Below are 16783 nucleotides of genomic sequence, written 5' to 3'. Positions count from 1 at the left end.
GCGGTTGCAAGCAGTTTGACCGTTCGATGTTGACCAAACTTGCATGACATGTTTATTAAATCTTGTTGAACCCATAGGAACTTTCGGATCGAAAATCGGAGGTCGTTTGCACAATGGGCCGTGTTGACCAATTTTGAGAAGTTTGATCATTCGGTTGACCGAGAGTCTTCCGAGGTAGTTTCATCCTTCAAGAAGTGTAAGAGAGATTCTAGAAATGAGGCTTGACTGTTATGTGAATTATTTTGATTATGGTTAGATTTTGAAATTTGATTTTAGTATTTTATGGTTGTTGAGGCCTAAAAAATCCACGGTTGGGCCTGAATAGATTCCCGGCCCAAAGCGATACATTATTGAGAAAAGACCTAATTTGGAGCACACAAAAGTCCGCCATGCACGAGTCACACTAGGAATAAATAATCTGTCACGCTAGGAATCGAGATTAGGATTATAAAATGCATTTAGCTCTGCAAATCCATGCTAAGCATCATAATTAAAAGCATGCCAAGCGACATGTCATGCCAAGCTGGTAATCATTATTGCACACCCAACCACGCTACAAGCCTAAGTGGGCTTAAGCCACTCGAATGCCCGGGGCTTGCTTGAGTGAATTGTGGTATGGATGGTAATAAGTTGTCATGAGGCCCATTGATGGGCTAAGAAATTGAGGTTCCGAGTTTCTTGGGAGCCTTGGAACTCAAGCCCATTTCTTAGGCCCAAACATGTGGGTGAGCACAAAGGAGAAAATAGTCCATTACCTCAGTCAAAATAGCCCATTAATTTAACCAAAATAGCCCAACATTTGATAAGGTTAGCCCATTTGTTTGATGAATTAACATGCTGTCTTAGAAGGCCCATACAATTAGACTAAGAAGCAGCAAAAGCCCCAGCACTTGGCTGGAGAACATAGCCACGAATGGAGCCTGGAGGTCCACGTGCGCAGAGCTGCTAGGAGGCTCCAGCACGTGGGAAGGAACAAGTTTCAAGCAAAAACATCCAAAGGACACTGGGGATATTAGTGCACAGGCTGCCTGCCAGGAGGAGAGGCACCCTTCAAACCAGCATGTATGCCCATTTTCTTTCCTTCATCAGATCTAGCCATGGAAGGAGGAAGGAAAGAAAAAGGGAAATAGCTGAGAATGAGAGTCTCCCACTGAAACAATTGCGGGAAAGGGCCTTGAGCTCCCAAAAATCCTTGATTTTATGCAAATGGGCAGAGCGAATTTCATCAAGATGGGAAAAGTCAAGAGAGGAGAGGAGAAATGAAGGGAAAGATTTGGCCAAATTGGATGGAAACCATTAGGGTTTCTTAGGAAGGAGGAGCTTCCAGCGGCTATAAATGAAGCACCTCCTACCCAACAACAATCAACCCACAACCAGAGAGCAAGCTTCCTCTCTCACCTGCAAAACCCAGCAAATTTGTGTTATATTCCTTCTTCTCCCCCATTTTTCCTATTCTGGCAGACTATTCTAACATTTGACAGAGCCTCTGTTAAGCTGCCGGAAAAACACTTAAACCACCTATCCTTCTCTCTTTCCCTCATTTTCAGCCAAACCTTTCTGCAAACCCTTCTCTCCCACCTTAATACCCCCATTTTTTCCCTAGGAACACTTAGTTTTCTCTTCAGTGCTAAACTCATGACAATTTTGCTCCCATGCCAAGCTAAGATTCTACCTGTAAGCACTAAGAATTCATATGTAAGCTGTTGTTATTTTTGTTGGTGAAGGTAACCAAGGTGTTTCCTAAGGCCCTACTGTCCTTTCGAAGCATTCTTGGGGCTTGATTTCTAAACTCAGGCACATGGGATAATTTCATCAGTTTGCTCCTTACGGCAGCCCAGCCCATTTATAGCTACCAAAAGAAAAAGGCCCCTAAAATGGTATACCTGGACGTTATTTCGGATATCGAAGATTATGCGTCATTGGAAGTGATGGGATCTCTAGGGGTTATCATTTATTTTTTTATTATTATTATTATTATTATTACTAAAATATCTGACTAGGTATTATTGGATGAGTTACCATTTAATTGCTTTTAATTTCTAAGGATATTATATTGTGTTTAGTTGTGAAGAGTTGGGAATAGTTTGTTAATCTGATTTCGACATGAATAATAAATTAATTAAATATCTAAGTACATATCTAAGTATACGTTTATATTTAATATATATACTCAGTGGTTTGGGAATGATGAATTATGGACACTAGTTCTCAACAGTATGTGGTGTAAATTCAAAGATAGTTGAGAACTGACTTATGGAAAGTTGAGAAAAGATTTGAAATATGGATTTGTGGAATATGGGAAATTTTATGATAAGTTTTGGAATATGGTTTTCAAACCAACTACAGGAGTACCCCCTGGTTGCCATTGAAACAGTTTTGTCCATTATGACAATGCCCCACGAGTTTCGGGGACGCCTGAACCGTGTGGTGCGAGGATGTGCATTCTTGGGCTGACTATGTTTTTCCCGAGTTCTGCCAGGAATGCAGCTTAGGTTGACTATGTGGCTCTTGAGTCTCGTGAGGAATGCGGCTCAGGTTGACTAAGTATCCCCTAAGTCTTGCGAGGAATGCGGCTTGGATTGACTTTGTGTTTCCGAGGCCTACGAGGATGTAACAGACAATATACTTGGAATTGACGGAATACTATTGGAATTGACAGAATATTATTGGAATTGACAGAATATTAGTGGAATTGACGGATCATGAATGGAGGTACGCCTAGTTGAAGAGTATTTTGGTTTTATGATGTTTAAACTAAAATTGATGATTTTATCTTGGCATTTTTGGGTAAAAGTTTTAATACCTATTTTTTGATTTTATGAGACAAGGATTGAAGGTTTCCAAGTTTTAAGGATTTTCTACAATTCATATCTATTCTCTTAAGTGATGAGTCTACTATTATATGTGGAAGATAGAAGCATGTTTTATTCAAATTGTTGACAGCGATATTAAGGTTTTCCGTGACCAAAAGTTGTTTTAGTAACTTTCTAGTTTTCGTACATATCTGGGTTATTTTTGCACATATGTGAGTGATTGAAAGATTGTTCTTAAATAAAAAATCTTTTACGTTTTCAGAGGATTAGTTAGAGTTGAAGTTTTGGTTAGGGAAGTATGAAAGAACTATGTATGACTTGATCCTTGAGTAAGGGTACGTAGGCAACCTAGAGTTACTAGGTTCAACCACAAGATCAAGTGCTGAAAGTTTGTTCAGTTAAGTTATATTAAAACTTGATAACGTATTCATGTTGCTCTAAGAGTTGAGACCAAATTCCGATGGCATAATGATTTATTTGGTATAAAGAGGCCTGAGGCCATTCAAAGTTATTTATCTGATGCATGCTGAACGATTGAGATTTGGTTTTCAATATTAATTGTATGTTTACAAGTGGGAAGTTTTTGGAAATTTTCCATTTTACAGGGGAGACTCTGCCGATTTTTCGGTAGAAGTCAATCCCCAAAAGAATTATGAGTCTTAGTTAGAAGGGCAATTTGGTCAAGTGTGCCCGACACCTGTCACTGGGGGTTGCAAAACAGAAAATGTTAGTTGACGAAAACAAAGCTTTAAACATAATTTATATTCAATATAAATAACCCCTCCGTTTTAGAAAATATTGTCATGCAATAAAATCCTTTATATACCTATATATATATACCATCCGATACTTGAAAATAATTCAATTCAGTAAGTTCATGTCATAACATACGATAAGGAAAACTATATAATTAATACTTCTCAAATTTTTAGCAAACGATGTAAACTTGTTCTTTTAATCCTTATTGTAAAACTGTATATTCAAACCCACACAAAAAATATCCCGTTAATACAAAATATAATCATCAAAACCCAAAATCATTTTTCCCGCAACCATATCTTTGCAAAAACACAATATGCCAAATAATTTTTAATATCACTTCAAAAAATCTTGTCTAAAATACTATTTCCGAGGACTAAATTTATTTTCGACAATGTTTGTTCATCTGAAATAGACATTTTCAATAGCAAAATTTCATTGACAAATAATTATTCTTTGTTGGAAATAATGCGTAGAATCTATTTATGAGGAACATAGGTCGTAAAAAAATGTTATTTACAATGGTGTAGACAGGTTGGAAATAATGAAACGTGTCATCAAAAGTAGACAATTACGATGAGAATATGGTGTTGTAAATGAAATCACTATTATCGGAAATGACTCGTAAGTTATATTTTCGATCAACATAGATTGTCATAAAAGTTTTTTTTTATGATGAACAACGAAGTAAAAAATGTAATCAGACCTGTCATAAATAGAATAATTATTCTCATAAATATTATACTTTCATAATGAAATATATAAATAATATTTCCAATCAGAAACTTTTTTCATTAATTTGTTTTTGTCATTCATTAATATAAAAAAACTGAACGATATTCATTTCATATCAACTCATATATGTCTCCAACTTCTAAAATTTGAATATAATTTCCAAGTCTGACATTACTAAATAAAATGTCTTTAGGAGATGATAAAAGAACTAGTTGGGCTCCTCCATGACATCGTCACTAAGATATCGGAATAGCTTTCCAACATTGTTCTGGTATAACAAAAAAAAAAAAAAATTAAAAATAAAGAATTATAATAAGACCTGATAGAATTTGAAATGGGAGTAACAAATACAATTAAGAAGTAATTTACATAACCCTTGACCAAAAAAAAGTAATATACATAACAAAAGCTATACCGCATTAGGTGATTGCCTTGCACTGTGAGCAGAATTTTGTGGGTTATTGTTAATCAGCATTTGAACTTGTTGTTGCAAAGTGCTCAATTGACCTTTGACATCATTCAATTCCTCTTTCAAATGCCCAAGAATTTCTTCCAATTCCACGCACCTACGCTTATTATAGTTTTGGTTAGTTGAGGAGTAGTATGCACCTTTAGCTTTGACGCCACTGCCTAAGCCAAGAACACGACCATGACTAGAGGCAATCACCTCCCTATATATATATATATATATATATATCCCAATCATTGACATCAAGGTTTTCCTGTTCAACAGCAGCCTTTTTGTTTTCCATTTTTTCCTGTAGTGAAATTATAAACACATGTTTCATATATAGACATAGTATCATGCTAATGGAAAAATATGAAGCTAGACAGCAAAGTTGAAACCATACATAAAGTTCGATCATATATGAATTTTTTTCCTATTGGCCAATTTTCTCCTTCTCCATTCTTACCCTTACTTATATGAATTTTTTTTGAAACAATCGATTGGACTAGGTTCAATTCCAGTTCGATCAAGCTGTTAACAAGAAAACATGAATATGATAAGACAAATAAATTTAGTTATCCAAGTTCCCTTAAAAAACAAATAACATAAGCTCTAATCATGATACCTAGTGCAATCACCAACTTCACAATCATAGCTTCAACAATGAAAATAGTTGAAGACCTTTATATACACGCCTTACATAAATGTTCAATTGTTTACCTCATCTTTTTGGTATTTCGCCGTTGGAACTGAACCTGTGGTATGCGCTATTGTTGATTTTTCTAGATTGGATTTGTTTCTTTTACTTTGATCCTGCAAATATAATTCAAAGTAGATGCCATCAAATAGATGGTTATTGCAAACGATGTAAAAATTAATAACCCACCGTGGAATGGTAACTTAATAATCATGCATGAAATAGTTGAAACATCTTATTTAAATTAACTTTTACCTGCTACTTAGGCTTTAACCATTCATCAACCATTGCAATCCATATTGCAGGATCAGGTACATTCTCTGGGCGGTTTGCATATCTCTGAAGTCTAAGAAATAAATAGAATAACTATTAGTAACAATAAGTAGTGTACATGCTTACCATCCCTTATATTTCAATCAGCATACCCTTTCCTTTTCCTCCCTTGGCCTTCCATCTGCCTTTTTTTTTTTTTTTTTTTTTTTCTAGCACTTAATCCTAATTAAGAACAACAATTAATAACATAAGATTATTTATAGTTTTGAAATAATATAAGCTATACCTTGGGTATTTGAAGGTTGAGTCTCAGAGCATGTCTCTTGAGTTTCTTGTACTTCATTATCATGAGATGGTTCAACAGAGGCATGTTGGACTGCAGAGGATCTAAGTAACTCTCTCTGTTCATTGGTTGATGATGTATTGCGACTCCTTCCTTTTCTTGCCATAGCTACCATTTGTGTTCATTAGCAAAATAGACAATACTAGAAAAGAAATACTATTATAATAGAATTAGACTTAAAACAATCAAAATAGTAATAAAAAAAATACTCCACCAAATATAATAACAACTGAAATAACCAAAGAGTTTTGTATTCCAAACATAAATAAAAATACTACCCATTTATAAATAAAAAATTTACGACACCAAATAATGCAATAAACAGAATCACACTATATCTCATTCCAAATCCATATGATTAGTCTCATCCTCGTCCCTATCCCCACCCTCATCCCCACTGTTAATAATATCATTACTTTCATCTTCATTTTGGTCAGTAGTCGTGTGTATACACCTTTGAGCCTCTTCTTCGTGGTATGTTTCTCCTTCGTCATCAGGCATTTCATAAACATTTCTAACCTTTGTTTACACCACCATACTCCATGTCTTATTCTTTATTTCTTTGACGTAAAATACTTGTGTTGCTTGGCTTGCCAACACAAATGGATCCTTAGTATGTAAGTTGCGTGTTGTGTTAACACTTGTAATCCCATAGCGATCAATCTTATAACCCCTTCATCTTTGGGTTGTATCATACCAATTGCAATTGAACAATACAACCCTTTTCTTTTGTGTATAACAAAGCTCTACAATTTATGCTAATGTTCCATACCAAGGAACATCATCAATTTGATTCTCCCCTTTAACCATGACACTGCTATTTTGTGTTTTTTTTATTCTCATCACGATGCAAGGTATGGAACCTAAACCTGCTTATATTGTAACCAAAATAGTAAGTGGCTCGCCTTTCAGGACCATGGGCCAAAGCAAGCATTTCCTTACTCACTTTCCCGTCCTTTTATAGTTGTTCAATCTACAACTTAAGAAAAATATATATTTTCAATGACCCTTATATGATCCCAACACTTAAAGCAGAATTGCAAACAAAAAAATATTTTCTTACTCTCTTTTCAAACCAATTGGCAAATTGATGCCTATGTGTCCCATCCACATCCTGGACTCTAGAGTGGACTAGAGAATTTTTATGTTCTCTGCACACAAGAGATAACAATGCATATGTTAACAAACAAGTTAATGTATGCTTATATTCTCTCAATGAGTGTGAAGATTTCTTACTGAATAAAAGGCTCAGAATCATAATTATTTGTTAAGACATAATATGTGGCAGCACTGTGAAGCTCAATACTCATCTCCCTTAATTCACTTTTCCCAAACCTTTACCAGATGCTGAAAATATGGATAATTCAGATGCATCAGATGATGGTTGTCCTCCATCATAGTTTCTCTCTATACGACAAAATCTAGTTTCAACACGACTGAAATAGCGAGAGCAGAATGTTACGCATTCATCTGCCAAGTAACCTTCCCCAATAGACCCTACTGGGTGAGCCTTATTACGAACATAACTCTTAGCTTGTGCAAATACCTGTACAAGTATTAAACATTAGAGCTTTTTTTTTTCTTTTCTTTTTTGAAAATATAAATCAAAGGCAATCTATACAAAAATAACTTCTACACCATACATTACCTCTCTACAAGATACATCCACCTATACTGTACTGGGCCAGCGACATTTGCTTCCCATGCTAAGTGACAAGATACAATATTCATAATTTACTTCCCATGATATCGAAAAAGGTAGGAGGGAATATTTTCTCCAACTTGCAAAGAGTTATGACAATTGATTTTCAAGCAATTCTAAATCTTCTGTTCTCAATACTTTGGCACATAATTCTCTAAAAAAGTAACTAAACTCTATTAAAGCATCACATTCATCTCTAGGTAATAACTCTTGCACCACAAGTAGGATTAATCTCTCTAAAAACACATGACAGTCATGAGTTTTAATAACTGAAATACTGCATTTTGTCGCATTGACACCCCGAGATATATTTGCCGAGTATCCATTTGGAACTTTTAAGTTCATGAACCATTGAAATACAGCTTTCTTATCATCATTTGATAGTTCGTAATTAGCTTTAGATATATCATATGTTTCAATGCCAATTTCCCATAAATCTTGCAACACATATATCAATGGCCTCATATATACATCAATATCTTGACCAGGGTCTTTTTTTTCCTCGTATAAGTAAGGCTCTTTCATCAACATCCATTGAGGAATGTTGTATGGGAATAGAAGGATTGGCCATAAGCTATTCTTGACACTCATATTGCCAAATGGGTTGAGTCCATCAGTTGCCAAACCAAGCCCTACATTGCACGACTCATTACCAAAAGACTCATGTATTCTATCAAGAGATTTCCAAGCTTCAGAATCTGTTGGGTGCCTTAACACACCGTCTTTCACACGTTCCTCATAATGCCATCTCATATCTGCAGCAATCTTAGAAGACATAAATAATCTTTGAAGCCTTGGCGTTAGTGAAAAATAACGCAACACCTTCCAGGGAACCTTTTTACCTTTCTCTTTCCCACCCCAGCCTTGTGACTTCCATCGTGAAATCTTACATGTAGGACATTGAGATAAATTTTCATGCTCCTTATAATAGACTACACAATCTTTCTTACATGCGTCAATCTTCTCATAATGAAGGCCGAGATCTTTAACAATCTTATTTGCACCATACTTGGTTGTAGGCAACCTTTTACAAAAAGGAAATGCTTTTTTCAACACTTCCAGCAACATGTTAAAAAGATTTGTTGCTCCAATTATTGCTGCACTTGATATGCATCAAGGTAACAAAAAAAGACAGGTTGGAGTATGCCTCACAACCCGTGTACAATGGCTCTTCCGCCTCTTCTAACAATTTGTAAAACTTTCCCGCATCTCCATTTGGCTCTTGCTTAAAAACTTCTTTTATTAAACCATGCATGTCATCAATTGACTTCAGATTATCCACTTCATTTCCGTTACTACTACTTCTATCACTTTCAGCACTATCATTATTCTCATCCTCCCCATGCAAGTACCATCGAGTATAATCATGCCTAATACCCTTAAATAGAAGATGTTGGTGTACTTCATCACGAACCCGTCTATCCTGATTACTACATTTAATGCAAGGACAATAAATTTTCATGTCATCATACTTAGATGTTTATATGTGTAATCAATAAAATTGGCAACTCCAGTAAAATATTCATGTGTTGACCTCCCTGATCGCATCCATAATTTATCATTTGGCATATTATCTACATTTGATTGAGACGAGATAGAAACAAATTATAGTAAAAGACAAATAACAATTGGCATATTGCATTGGCTGGGTAATATGGTTATTGTTACAAACGCCTAATCCCAAAGTTCCACATTCTCAATCAATTAATTTTACTAGTGAAGAGTAAAATTTATGGTATAAAAAATGAAAACAACTAAGCTTAGAGAACAAATAGAATCAAAGAATATAAAGCGGATGGCAGAGGATCCAAAGACATGGAATTTATTTACTTTTGTGTCTTTTTTTTTTATTTTTTATTTTTTATGACCATGAAGTTGCAATAGAAAGTATATGTTGCCGAAGAGATGACAATGACATGCATATGGACACACTTTACAAACATGTTTATTTGGTGATCAAATTTTGTGACTTTAGCATCGAACAAACGCTAATAGTACTAGTTGGAGTTTTGGATTTTGATCTTAAAAGAATATCACCGCTATTAATTTTGGTGCATACATCGATCATATACATAACACTAGACACTACATCTATCATATACATAATACATAATACATAACACTAGACACTACCAAAACTTGTTCTGTTTCTTTAATTACTTTTTCATGACAAAGCTTTATACATACCATTCATTCTTTTACAAGCCAGAACTACATAACAGAATATTTAACTAAAAGATGCCATCAACACTTAAACAGATTCAGGAAAAACAAACAAACAGAGAGAAAATTCCAAATTGACAGAAAATAAAAAAGATAAAGAGATTAACTTGTAATTTTTCAAATTGAGTAAGTCAATAAAAAGCATATAACTTTATGTCATAATCAACTAGCAGTAGTGCAATCTTGCATATTCTCTAATTGCGTCCTCAGCCTTCCCTCACTTCTCCCATAATAACCCAACAAAAAACCCAAACCCACATAGCCTATTATTAAACAAATCTCATAAACCAATCAATTGAATATCAAAACTCATATGATATATTTTAACACATAGTAATTTTCACATAACTACTCAAACGTTACAAACGAAAGAGAGAATTGATAGACAAACTTGAGTTCGAATTCTTGTAAATAAGAAGCAGATGACTCTGTAAATAGAGAGAAACAGAACATAAGAAATTGGAAGAAAAAGAAAAAGATGAAGACATAAGAAGAAGAAGAAACTATGAAGAAGAATACCTAAGGTAGATAGTGAAGACTTCGCTCTCTGTTTTTTTTTTTTTTTTTTTTTAAGGTCTCCCCTGCTTGAAAAATAACCTGAAAGTAAGTGAGACTCCCGACAGTCGAACTTCTTTTGCCAGTAGTGTGTGAAGATGAAAGAGCGCTAGGTTAACCAAAACACAATGAGCGCGCGATAATTTTGTGTTATCGCTTTTTTTTTTTTCATTCCCCTAGAGCAGGAGTTAATTTTCCAATAATTTATCTTTTTTCAAAAAATTCTGTAACCTGTAGACTTTGCAAATGTAAAATCAAAATTTGGCAAAAAAAGTAAAATAAAAAAAATCTAAAAGCCTGATTGGATTACTTTTTAAAAAGATAGCTCTATTGTCTTTTATCATATGAATTACTTCAAAAAAAAAAAAAAAAGTTCAATTTATTATATTTTATTAGATGCATTACTTATTAAAAAAATATTGTTCAATCTATTGTCTTTTATCATATGAATTACTTTTAAAAAAAATATAGTTCAATCTATTGTCTTTTATCATATGAATTACTTTTAAAAAAATATAGTTCAATCTATTTCATCATAATAGAAATATATCGTGAAAATTGTTATGCATTAAGGCATCCTAGGAGCTGATCGGATTTTGATCAAATGAATGGTTGATTTGGATTCTTAATATATACAAGTAGTTTCAATAATTGTGATCATTATATGATTGTGGAACTCTTCGGCATTATATGCTTTCAGTCAAGGAGATGCAATATGTGTAAAGGATGAAACATGAGCTAAGGTGATTTTATTGGAGAATAAATAAAAAATTTAATCTTTGTGGCATCAAAATGTACATTATTTTAAATAAGTATTGCCAATGGGGAAGTGTAAAGAACTTCAAATTATTTTAAACAAGTATTCCTGGTTTTGGAGGAATTCAATTCTTAGGTGGGAGGTGGTATTCTAATTCCTATTAACTAACCCATTAGGAATTCATATTTTTAACCCATTATATCCTCACATAGTACCACTCCTACCCCAATTCCATATGAATTATTGAGGTGTAAACCTTTTGAATATCAAGTGTAATAACAATTGTTAAAAACTATCTAGTGTTTGTACACTTCGATATAAAAGACAATTTAAAATTTTGTTGTATATAATTAATAACACTATAGAATAGGGAGGTTATTACAATTTGGAAGCTTGGGAAGATGTGTAGTTATTGGAGAAAGAGATTAGAGATGTGGTGGCTTTTTGGAACTTGGTTTGAGATGGGAAGAGAAACAAAGGGGTGGGGGTCTGGTTCCTAGTTAAATGTAATCCACCGTGTGTATGAAACTAAAAGCTAAAACGGTGGTGTATTTTCTCATATGTTGTGGAAATACAGGTCTTCTCTTCCATTTACTGGAGCAAATGATAGGTGTTCCTACCCAGCCACCAAACAATCCATGGGTCAACCATCTTGCCTTCCATGGCTTTTTCCAGATTCTGGGGGTCAATTGACCACCCTTACCTCAACGTGGGTCCACCCTTGATAACATATATGCACACTCTATGCGATATTTTTATTCACACTAGAAATTAAGCATTAACTTTTTCGACGACTTTTTCCGATGCAAGTTATATACCATAACAAATAATAACTATTTCTAACAGCGGTTAATTGCAATCGGAAATGAAAATTTACTTTCGACAACAAAAATTATTCATCGGAAATCGACAACTATTTTTGAAGCAAAACATGTCGTCGGTAAAATGCAATTATTTCTGACTGCACATAATTGCCCTCGGAAATATAGACTCTGTAGGGGCTTTTTCCTTCCAGCAGCAAATGGGCTAGGCTTGTTGCAAAAGGCAGACTGAGGAGATTGCCCTTTTTGTTTAGGTTCGAAAATTAAGCCCCAAAATACCTCGAAAGGGCAGCAAAACCTTAGGAGATATTTTGGATAATCTTCACCAACGAGAATAATAGTGACTTGCAGGTAGTTTTGGCATGCTTACAGATGGTCTTTCAGCTCAGCATGAGTGGCATGAGGCATGGGGAGCAAAATCAACATGGGTTTAGCACTAAGAGAGAGATTAGGCTTGGTTTATGAGAAATGAAAGTGTTTAAGTAAGGAATGAGGTGTTTTATGAGGAATTTTGACTAGAGAAAGAGAAAAGAAAGGCAGGGTTCTTCCAGAGCTGCCAGAAAACAAATTGGAGAAGAAGATGAACAGTGCACGAGTCTGAGTTTTGCAAGATAGAGAGAAAAGCTTGCTCTCTGCAGGTTGTGGGTTGTTTTTGTTGGGTAGGGGAAGGCTCAATTTATAGCTACCGGAAATCACCATTTTTCAAGAAACCCTAATGGCTTTTACTTACTTTGGCTAAGCTTTTCTTCCCTTCTCCTCCCCTTCTCTGACTTCCCCTTCTTGGCAAAGATTGCCTCTGTCTATTTTCATGAATTCAGGGGATTTGGGGGCTCAACATCCTCCTTTCCCGCGGCTGCGCAGTGGGAGCTTCTACTCTTGGTTTGCTGTCTTTCTTCTTTCCTTTCCTCCGTTTTAGCCAAATTCGACAAAAAGAAAGGTAGTGAAGATGCATACTGGTCCAAGGGATGCTTCTGACAGCATGCGGGATGGTATTCATTGGTTCTTCGGATGTCTCTGGCTTGGGACTGGTTTCCAGCAGCTTTGCCTAAGGAGTCTGCCATCCTTTCCTCACGTGTGCTCTGTTTTCTCCAAAAGCTGAGGTTTTTTGTGGGCTATTTTAGGATTTTATATGGGCTAAAGTGATTTCCTAAGCAAAAAGTGTTTTTACTAAATATTGGGCTTCTTAGCTTGGGCTTTATTTTGGTTGGGTTGTTTTGCTTGGGTATTAGGCTACTTTTCTCTCTTGTGCTTACCCACATGTTTGGGCCTAAGAAATGGGCTTGAGTCTCGAGGCTCCCAAGCAACCCGAGACCTTCCATTTCTCGGTCCATCAATGGGTCTCAGGTTGATTTATCGCCATCCATGCCACAACCCACTCAAGCAAGCCCCGGGTCTTTTTGAGTGGCTTGGGCCCACCTAGGCTTGTAGCGTGGTTGGGTGCTAGATAACGGCATGGCATGTTGCTCGGCATATTTTACCTTATCGCCCTTGGAAGGATTGTTTTAATTTTAGCATGAGTTAATCATATTTTGTCGCGAATCATAGCATGATAATTTGTTTATTTAGCGTGGCATGTAGATTATAACTCGCATGGATAGACCCTTTTTTCCTTTTCCCTTATGGAATATTGTATTGGGCTGATAATCGCTCGGGCCCAATCCATGGATTTTTTGGGCCTCAACAGACTCATTACCGAGAAGACATATTTTCCTTCAGAAATAAGTGACTATTTCCGAGGGCAAAACAGCCCTCATAAATAACCATTACAATTCCGACGGCCATGCCTTTTGTCGGTAATACAACTGGCGCCAAGGCTTCCCGCCTAACAACAATGTATTTCTGACATCCATGTAGACTTTTTCCAAGGGTACATTCAGAGTCGGATATAAATTGCACCATATTGACCTATTTCCGATGGCCAAGGTTTTTTAGTTGGAAAAAGGACCTTTTCTGATGATATTTAGGGGCCATCGAATAAAGTTTGTCTCAAAAGACCTTTTTTTTTTTTTTTTTTGTAGTGTATGCAATCTCAATTCTAGACTTCATTTCAAATGTTCATACTTGTGTAGAGTACTCTCAATGCACATGCTCAAGAAACCTCAACCTGGAAATAAATCCACAAATATACCCGTATACATATATAGATATACATATACACATGCACACACATTCACCACACCATCATTAAGTACTGGGGAAACAATCCAACCGGGGGATTGTTTGACTAGACCATAGGATAACATCAAGACTAGGGTTGAGCAGTCCAACCAAGGGACTATTGCTCTGCAACACACACGCCGGCAACACATCCCACGTGTGGCTGAAACAAGTCAACAAGTCTAACACACGCAGACTACCTCTCCAAGGGCCTATGATACACCCCACCAAGGGTGCACGATATCCTCCCACACACTGGCAACACATCGCACGTGTGGGTAATATTCGTATCCAAGTATTAGTATCCAAGGGAAGGTATATGTAATGGTGCAATCCATAATTCCAATTTCCAAATAACATAAATATATATATATATAATAAAATAACACCCATAATTCCTTTATGAAAACCATAAAAATCATAATCAAGAAAAACACCAAAACTAGAATAAACCCATTCGATTTCAATAATATCCAAAATACTATATTCATATCCTTAGGAAAAATAACAACCTCCGAAAATCCCATAAGATAAAGATAAATAACTTCAATACACCATATTTAAAATTCCAAAACCATAGCCCATCAATATATACATACCAATTCCGAAAATCTCAAAGATATTGATAATCAAAACCAATAACCATATAAACTAATATACCTCATAAGGAGAACAACCACAAAAACAGCACTTGGAAACAATATGGAGTGGGCTCTACAAGGGTGTCCCTCAAATAAGCTTATTTGAAGGATCCCTCAAATGAAGCTTCCTATATATATAACAAGTACTAAAAAAAAAAAAAAAACGGTCTTCATATAGTTAACAAGTACTAAAAGAAAAAAAAATCAAGTCTTTATACCGAACATATTTGTATTTAACTTTCTCAAATTGAAACATTAGAACTTATAAATTTGATTATATGAAGGTAAACTACATTTTTGCAATATTTTCATGTAAGATTATCTGAAGGTCACAGTTTAAGTTTCGCACAAGGCCCTAAAAATCTCAATGCTAACCCTGAAATCAAATTTACTAGATTAGTATTAAAAATTGACTTTTAATACTCAAAATAAAGTCAATTAACTTTGTTTTGTTCTATTAATTATTTTGTGATTTGCTTCATCATTGTTAATATATTTATCGTAATAAAAAATTTCATAAAATAATCCTCTGTTTTCATAATTAAAAAAGTGACCTTTTTAATACTCAAAATAATGTGAATTTACCTAACGAAAATTGCGTCGTTCTGTGAATAAAATACCCGGTTCATTAAGTGAATATATATTCAATTAGCCAATAAATGGAATTTACTGGAATTTAACAATAACGATTCGATGAAATGGACATGCTTCAATATGAATCGTCCATTCATGTATACAAGGATCAATTCATTGAACCCTTAACTCACTTTAATGTCATATTTGCACTTTTAAAGTGTATGAAATAAAATGTAACATGTTTTTTTTGTTGTTAGAATTTTCTTAAAAAAAACATGTTATATGTATGTTAATATTCATTCTAATTGCGCATAGGCACTCCAGAATTGCATCATGGTCATGCTTTTGCTTATTTGAAATGCAAACACTGAACGCCTAAAAGCCTATGTGCAAATAAAAACTCCAGGAAATTAGTTATTCATAGCAATGCAAACATTGAGTTTCTGAGTTAAAAAACTATTCTTTCTCTATTGATGCCAACCTCAATTCTCCATTAACAAGCCCAAAAACTCCAATTGGATTCATCATGATTAGAGTTCACACTGATTTCTTGAAATAATGAAAGTTGTTAATAAAGAAGAATGAAGAAACGTTTGATATAGAATACTTTTGTATAGTATATATAGTCTATTATTTGAGATTCAAAGTCTCGCTTCTAGAAGAGTCCGAACGATAATTACATCTTTTGGCGGGTAATACTTTTGAAATGTTTAGCAAAGCGTGTTTGTACTATATAATTAATCAATTCAGTGTGTTTCTACTTTGTAATTAATTAATTTGACGTACTTGCCTGGACACGACCTTTCTAATTGGCCATTTTGATGCATTATCATGCCAATGTGAATGATAATGCATATGTGAACCCAAATTACATCTTTTGGCAGGTAAGCTACTTTTGAAATTTTTATTAGCAAAGCGTGTTTCTTTTCTACTATGTAATTAATCACTTCAGTGTGTTTAAAATCAAGGACTAAAATATCGACGAAATATTGAGGATATTATCATTTTTTGGGGTCTAGGATATTTTGGAATATATCCATACACATATCGTATAAGGGTCGGTAATATTGACGATAATATCGGAAAATATCGACGTCAATAATTTCTCACACTTCAACAATATTTAGCCAAAATATCGCTATAATATATTGATATGATGAAGACAACGAAAAATTTAAAGAGTTATTTACACTAATACCCCCTGAGATTTCTTGTGTTTTCACAAAACCCTATCAGGTCTCAAAAACTTATACAAACCTTGAGCTTTCAGTATTTTTTTTTCA

The 16783-nt window shown here is 34.8% G+C and overlaps 1 protein-coding gene across 1 annotated transcript; it reads right to left on the bottom strand.

The window, feature by feature from the left end:
• Nucleotides 1-4515: 4515 nt before the first annotated feature.
• Nucleotides 4516-9232, bottom strand: LOC148916828 (uncharacterized). The gene is given in 7 exon segments (XM_089052297.1): nt 4516-4575; nt 4723-5065; nt 5727-5791; nt 7393-7601; nt 7807-7878; nt 7881-8794; nt 8904-9232. Coding segments are annotated over 7 exon segments (1992 nt in total).
• Between the last annotated feature and the right edge of the window lie 7551 nt (nt 9233-16783).

The sequence above is a fragment of the Prunus mume genome, linkage group LG5, assembly GCF_029339155.1.
Source record: "Prunus mume cultivar Tortuosa linkage group LG5, ASM2933915v1, whole genome shotgun sequence".
NCBI classification, from domain to species: Eukaryota; Viridiplantae; Streptophyta; class Magnoliopsida; order Rosales; family Rosaceae; genus Prunus; species Prunus mume.
This window is presented reverse-complemented; position numbering and strand designations above follow the sequence as displayed.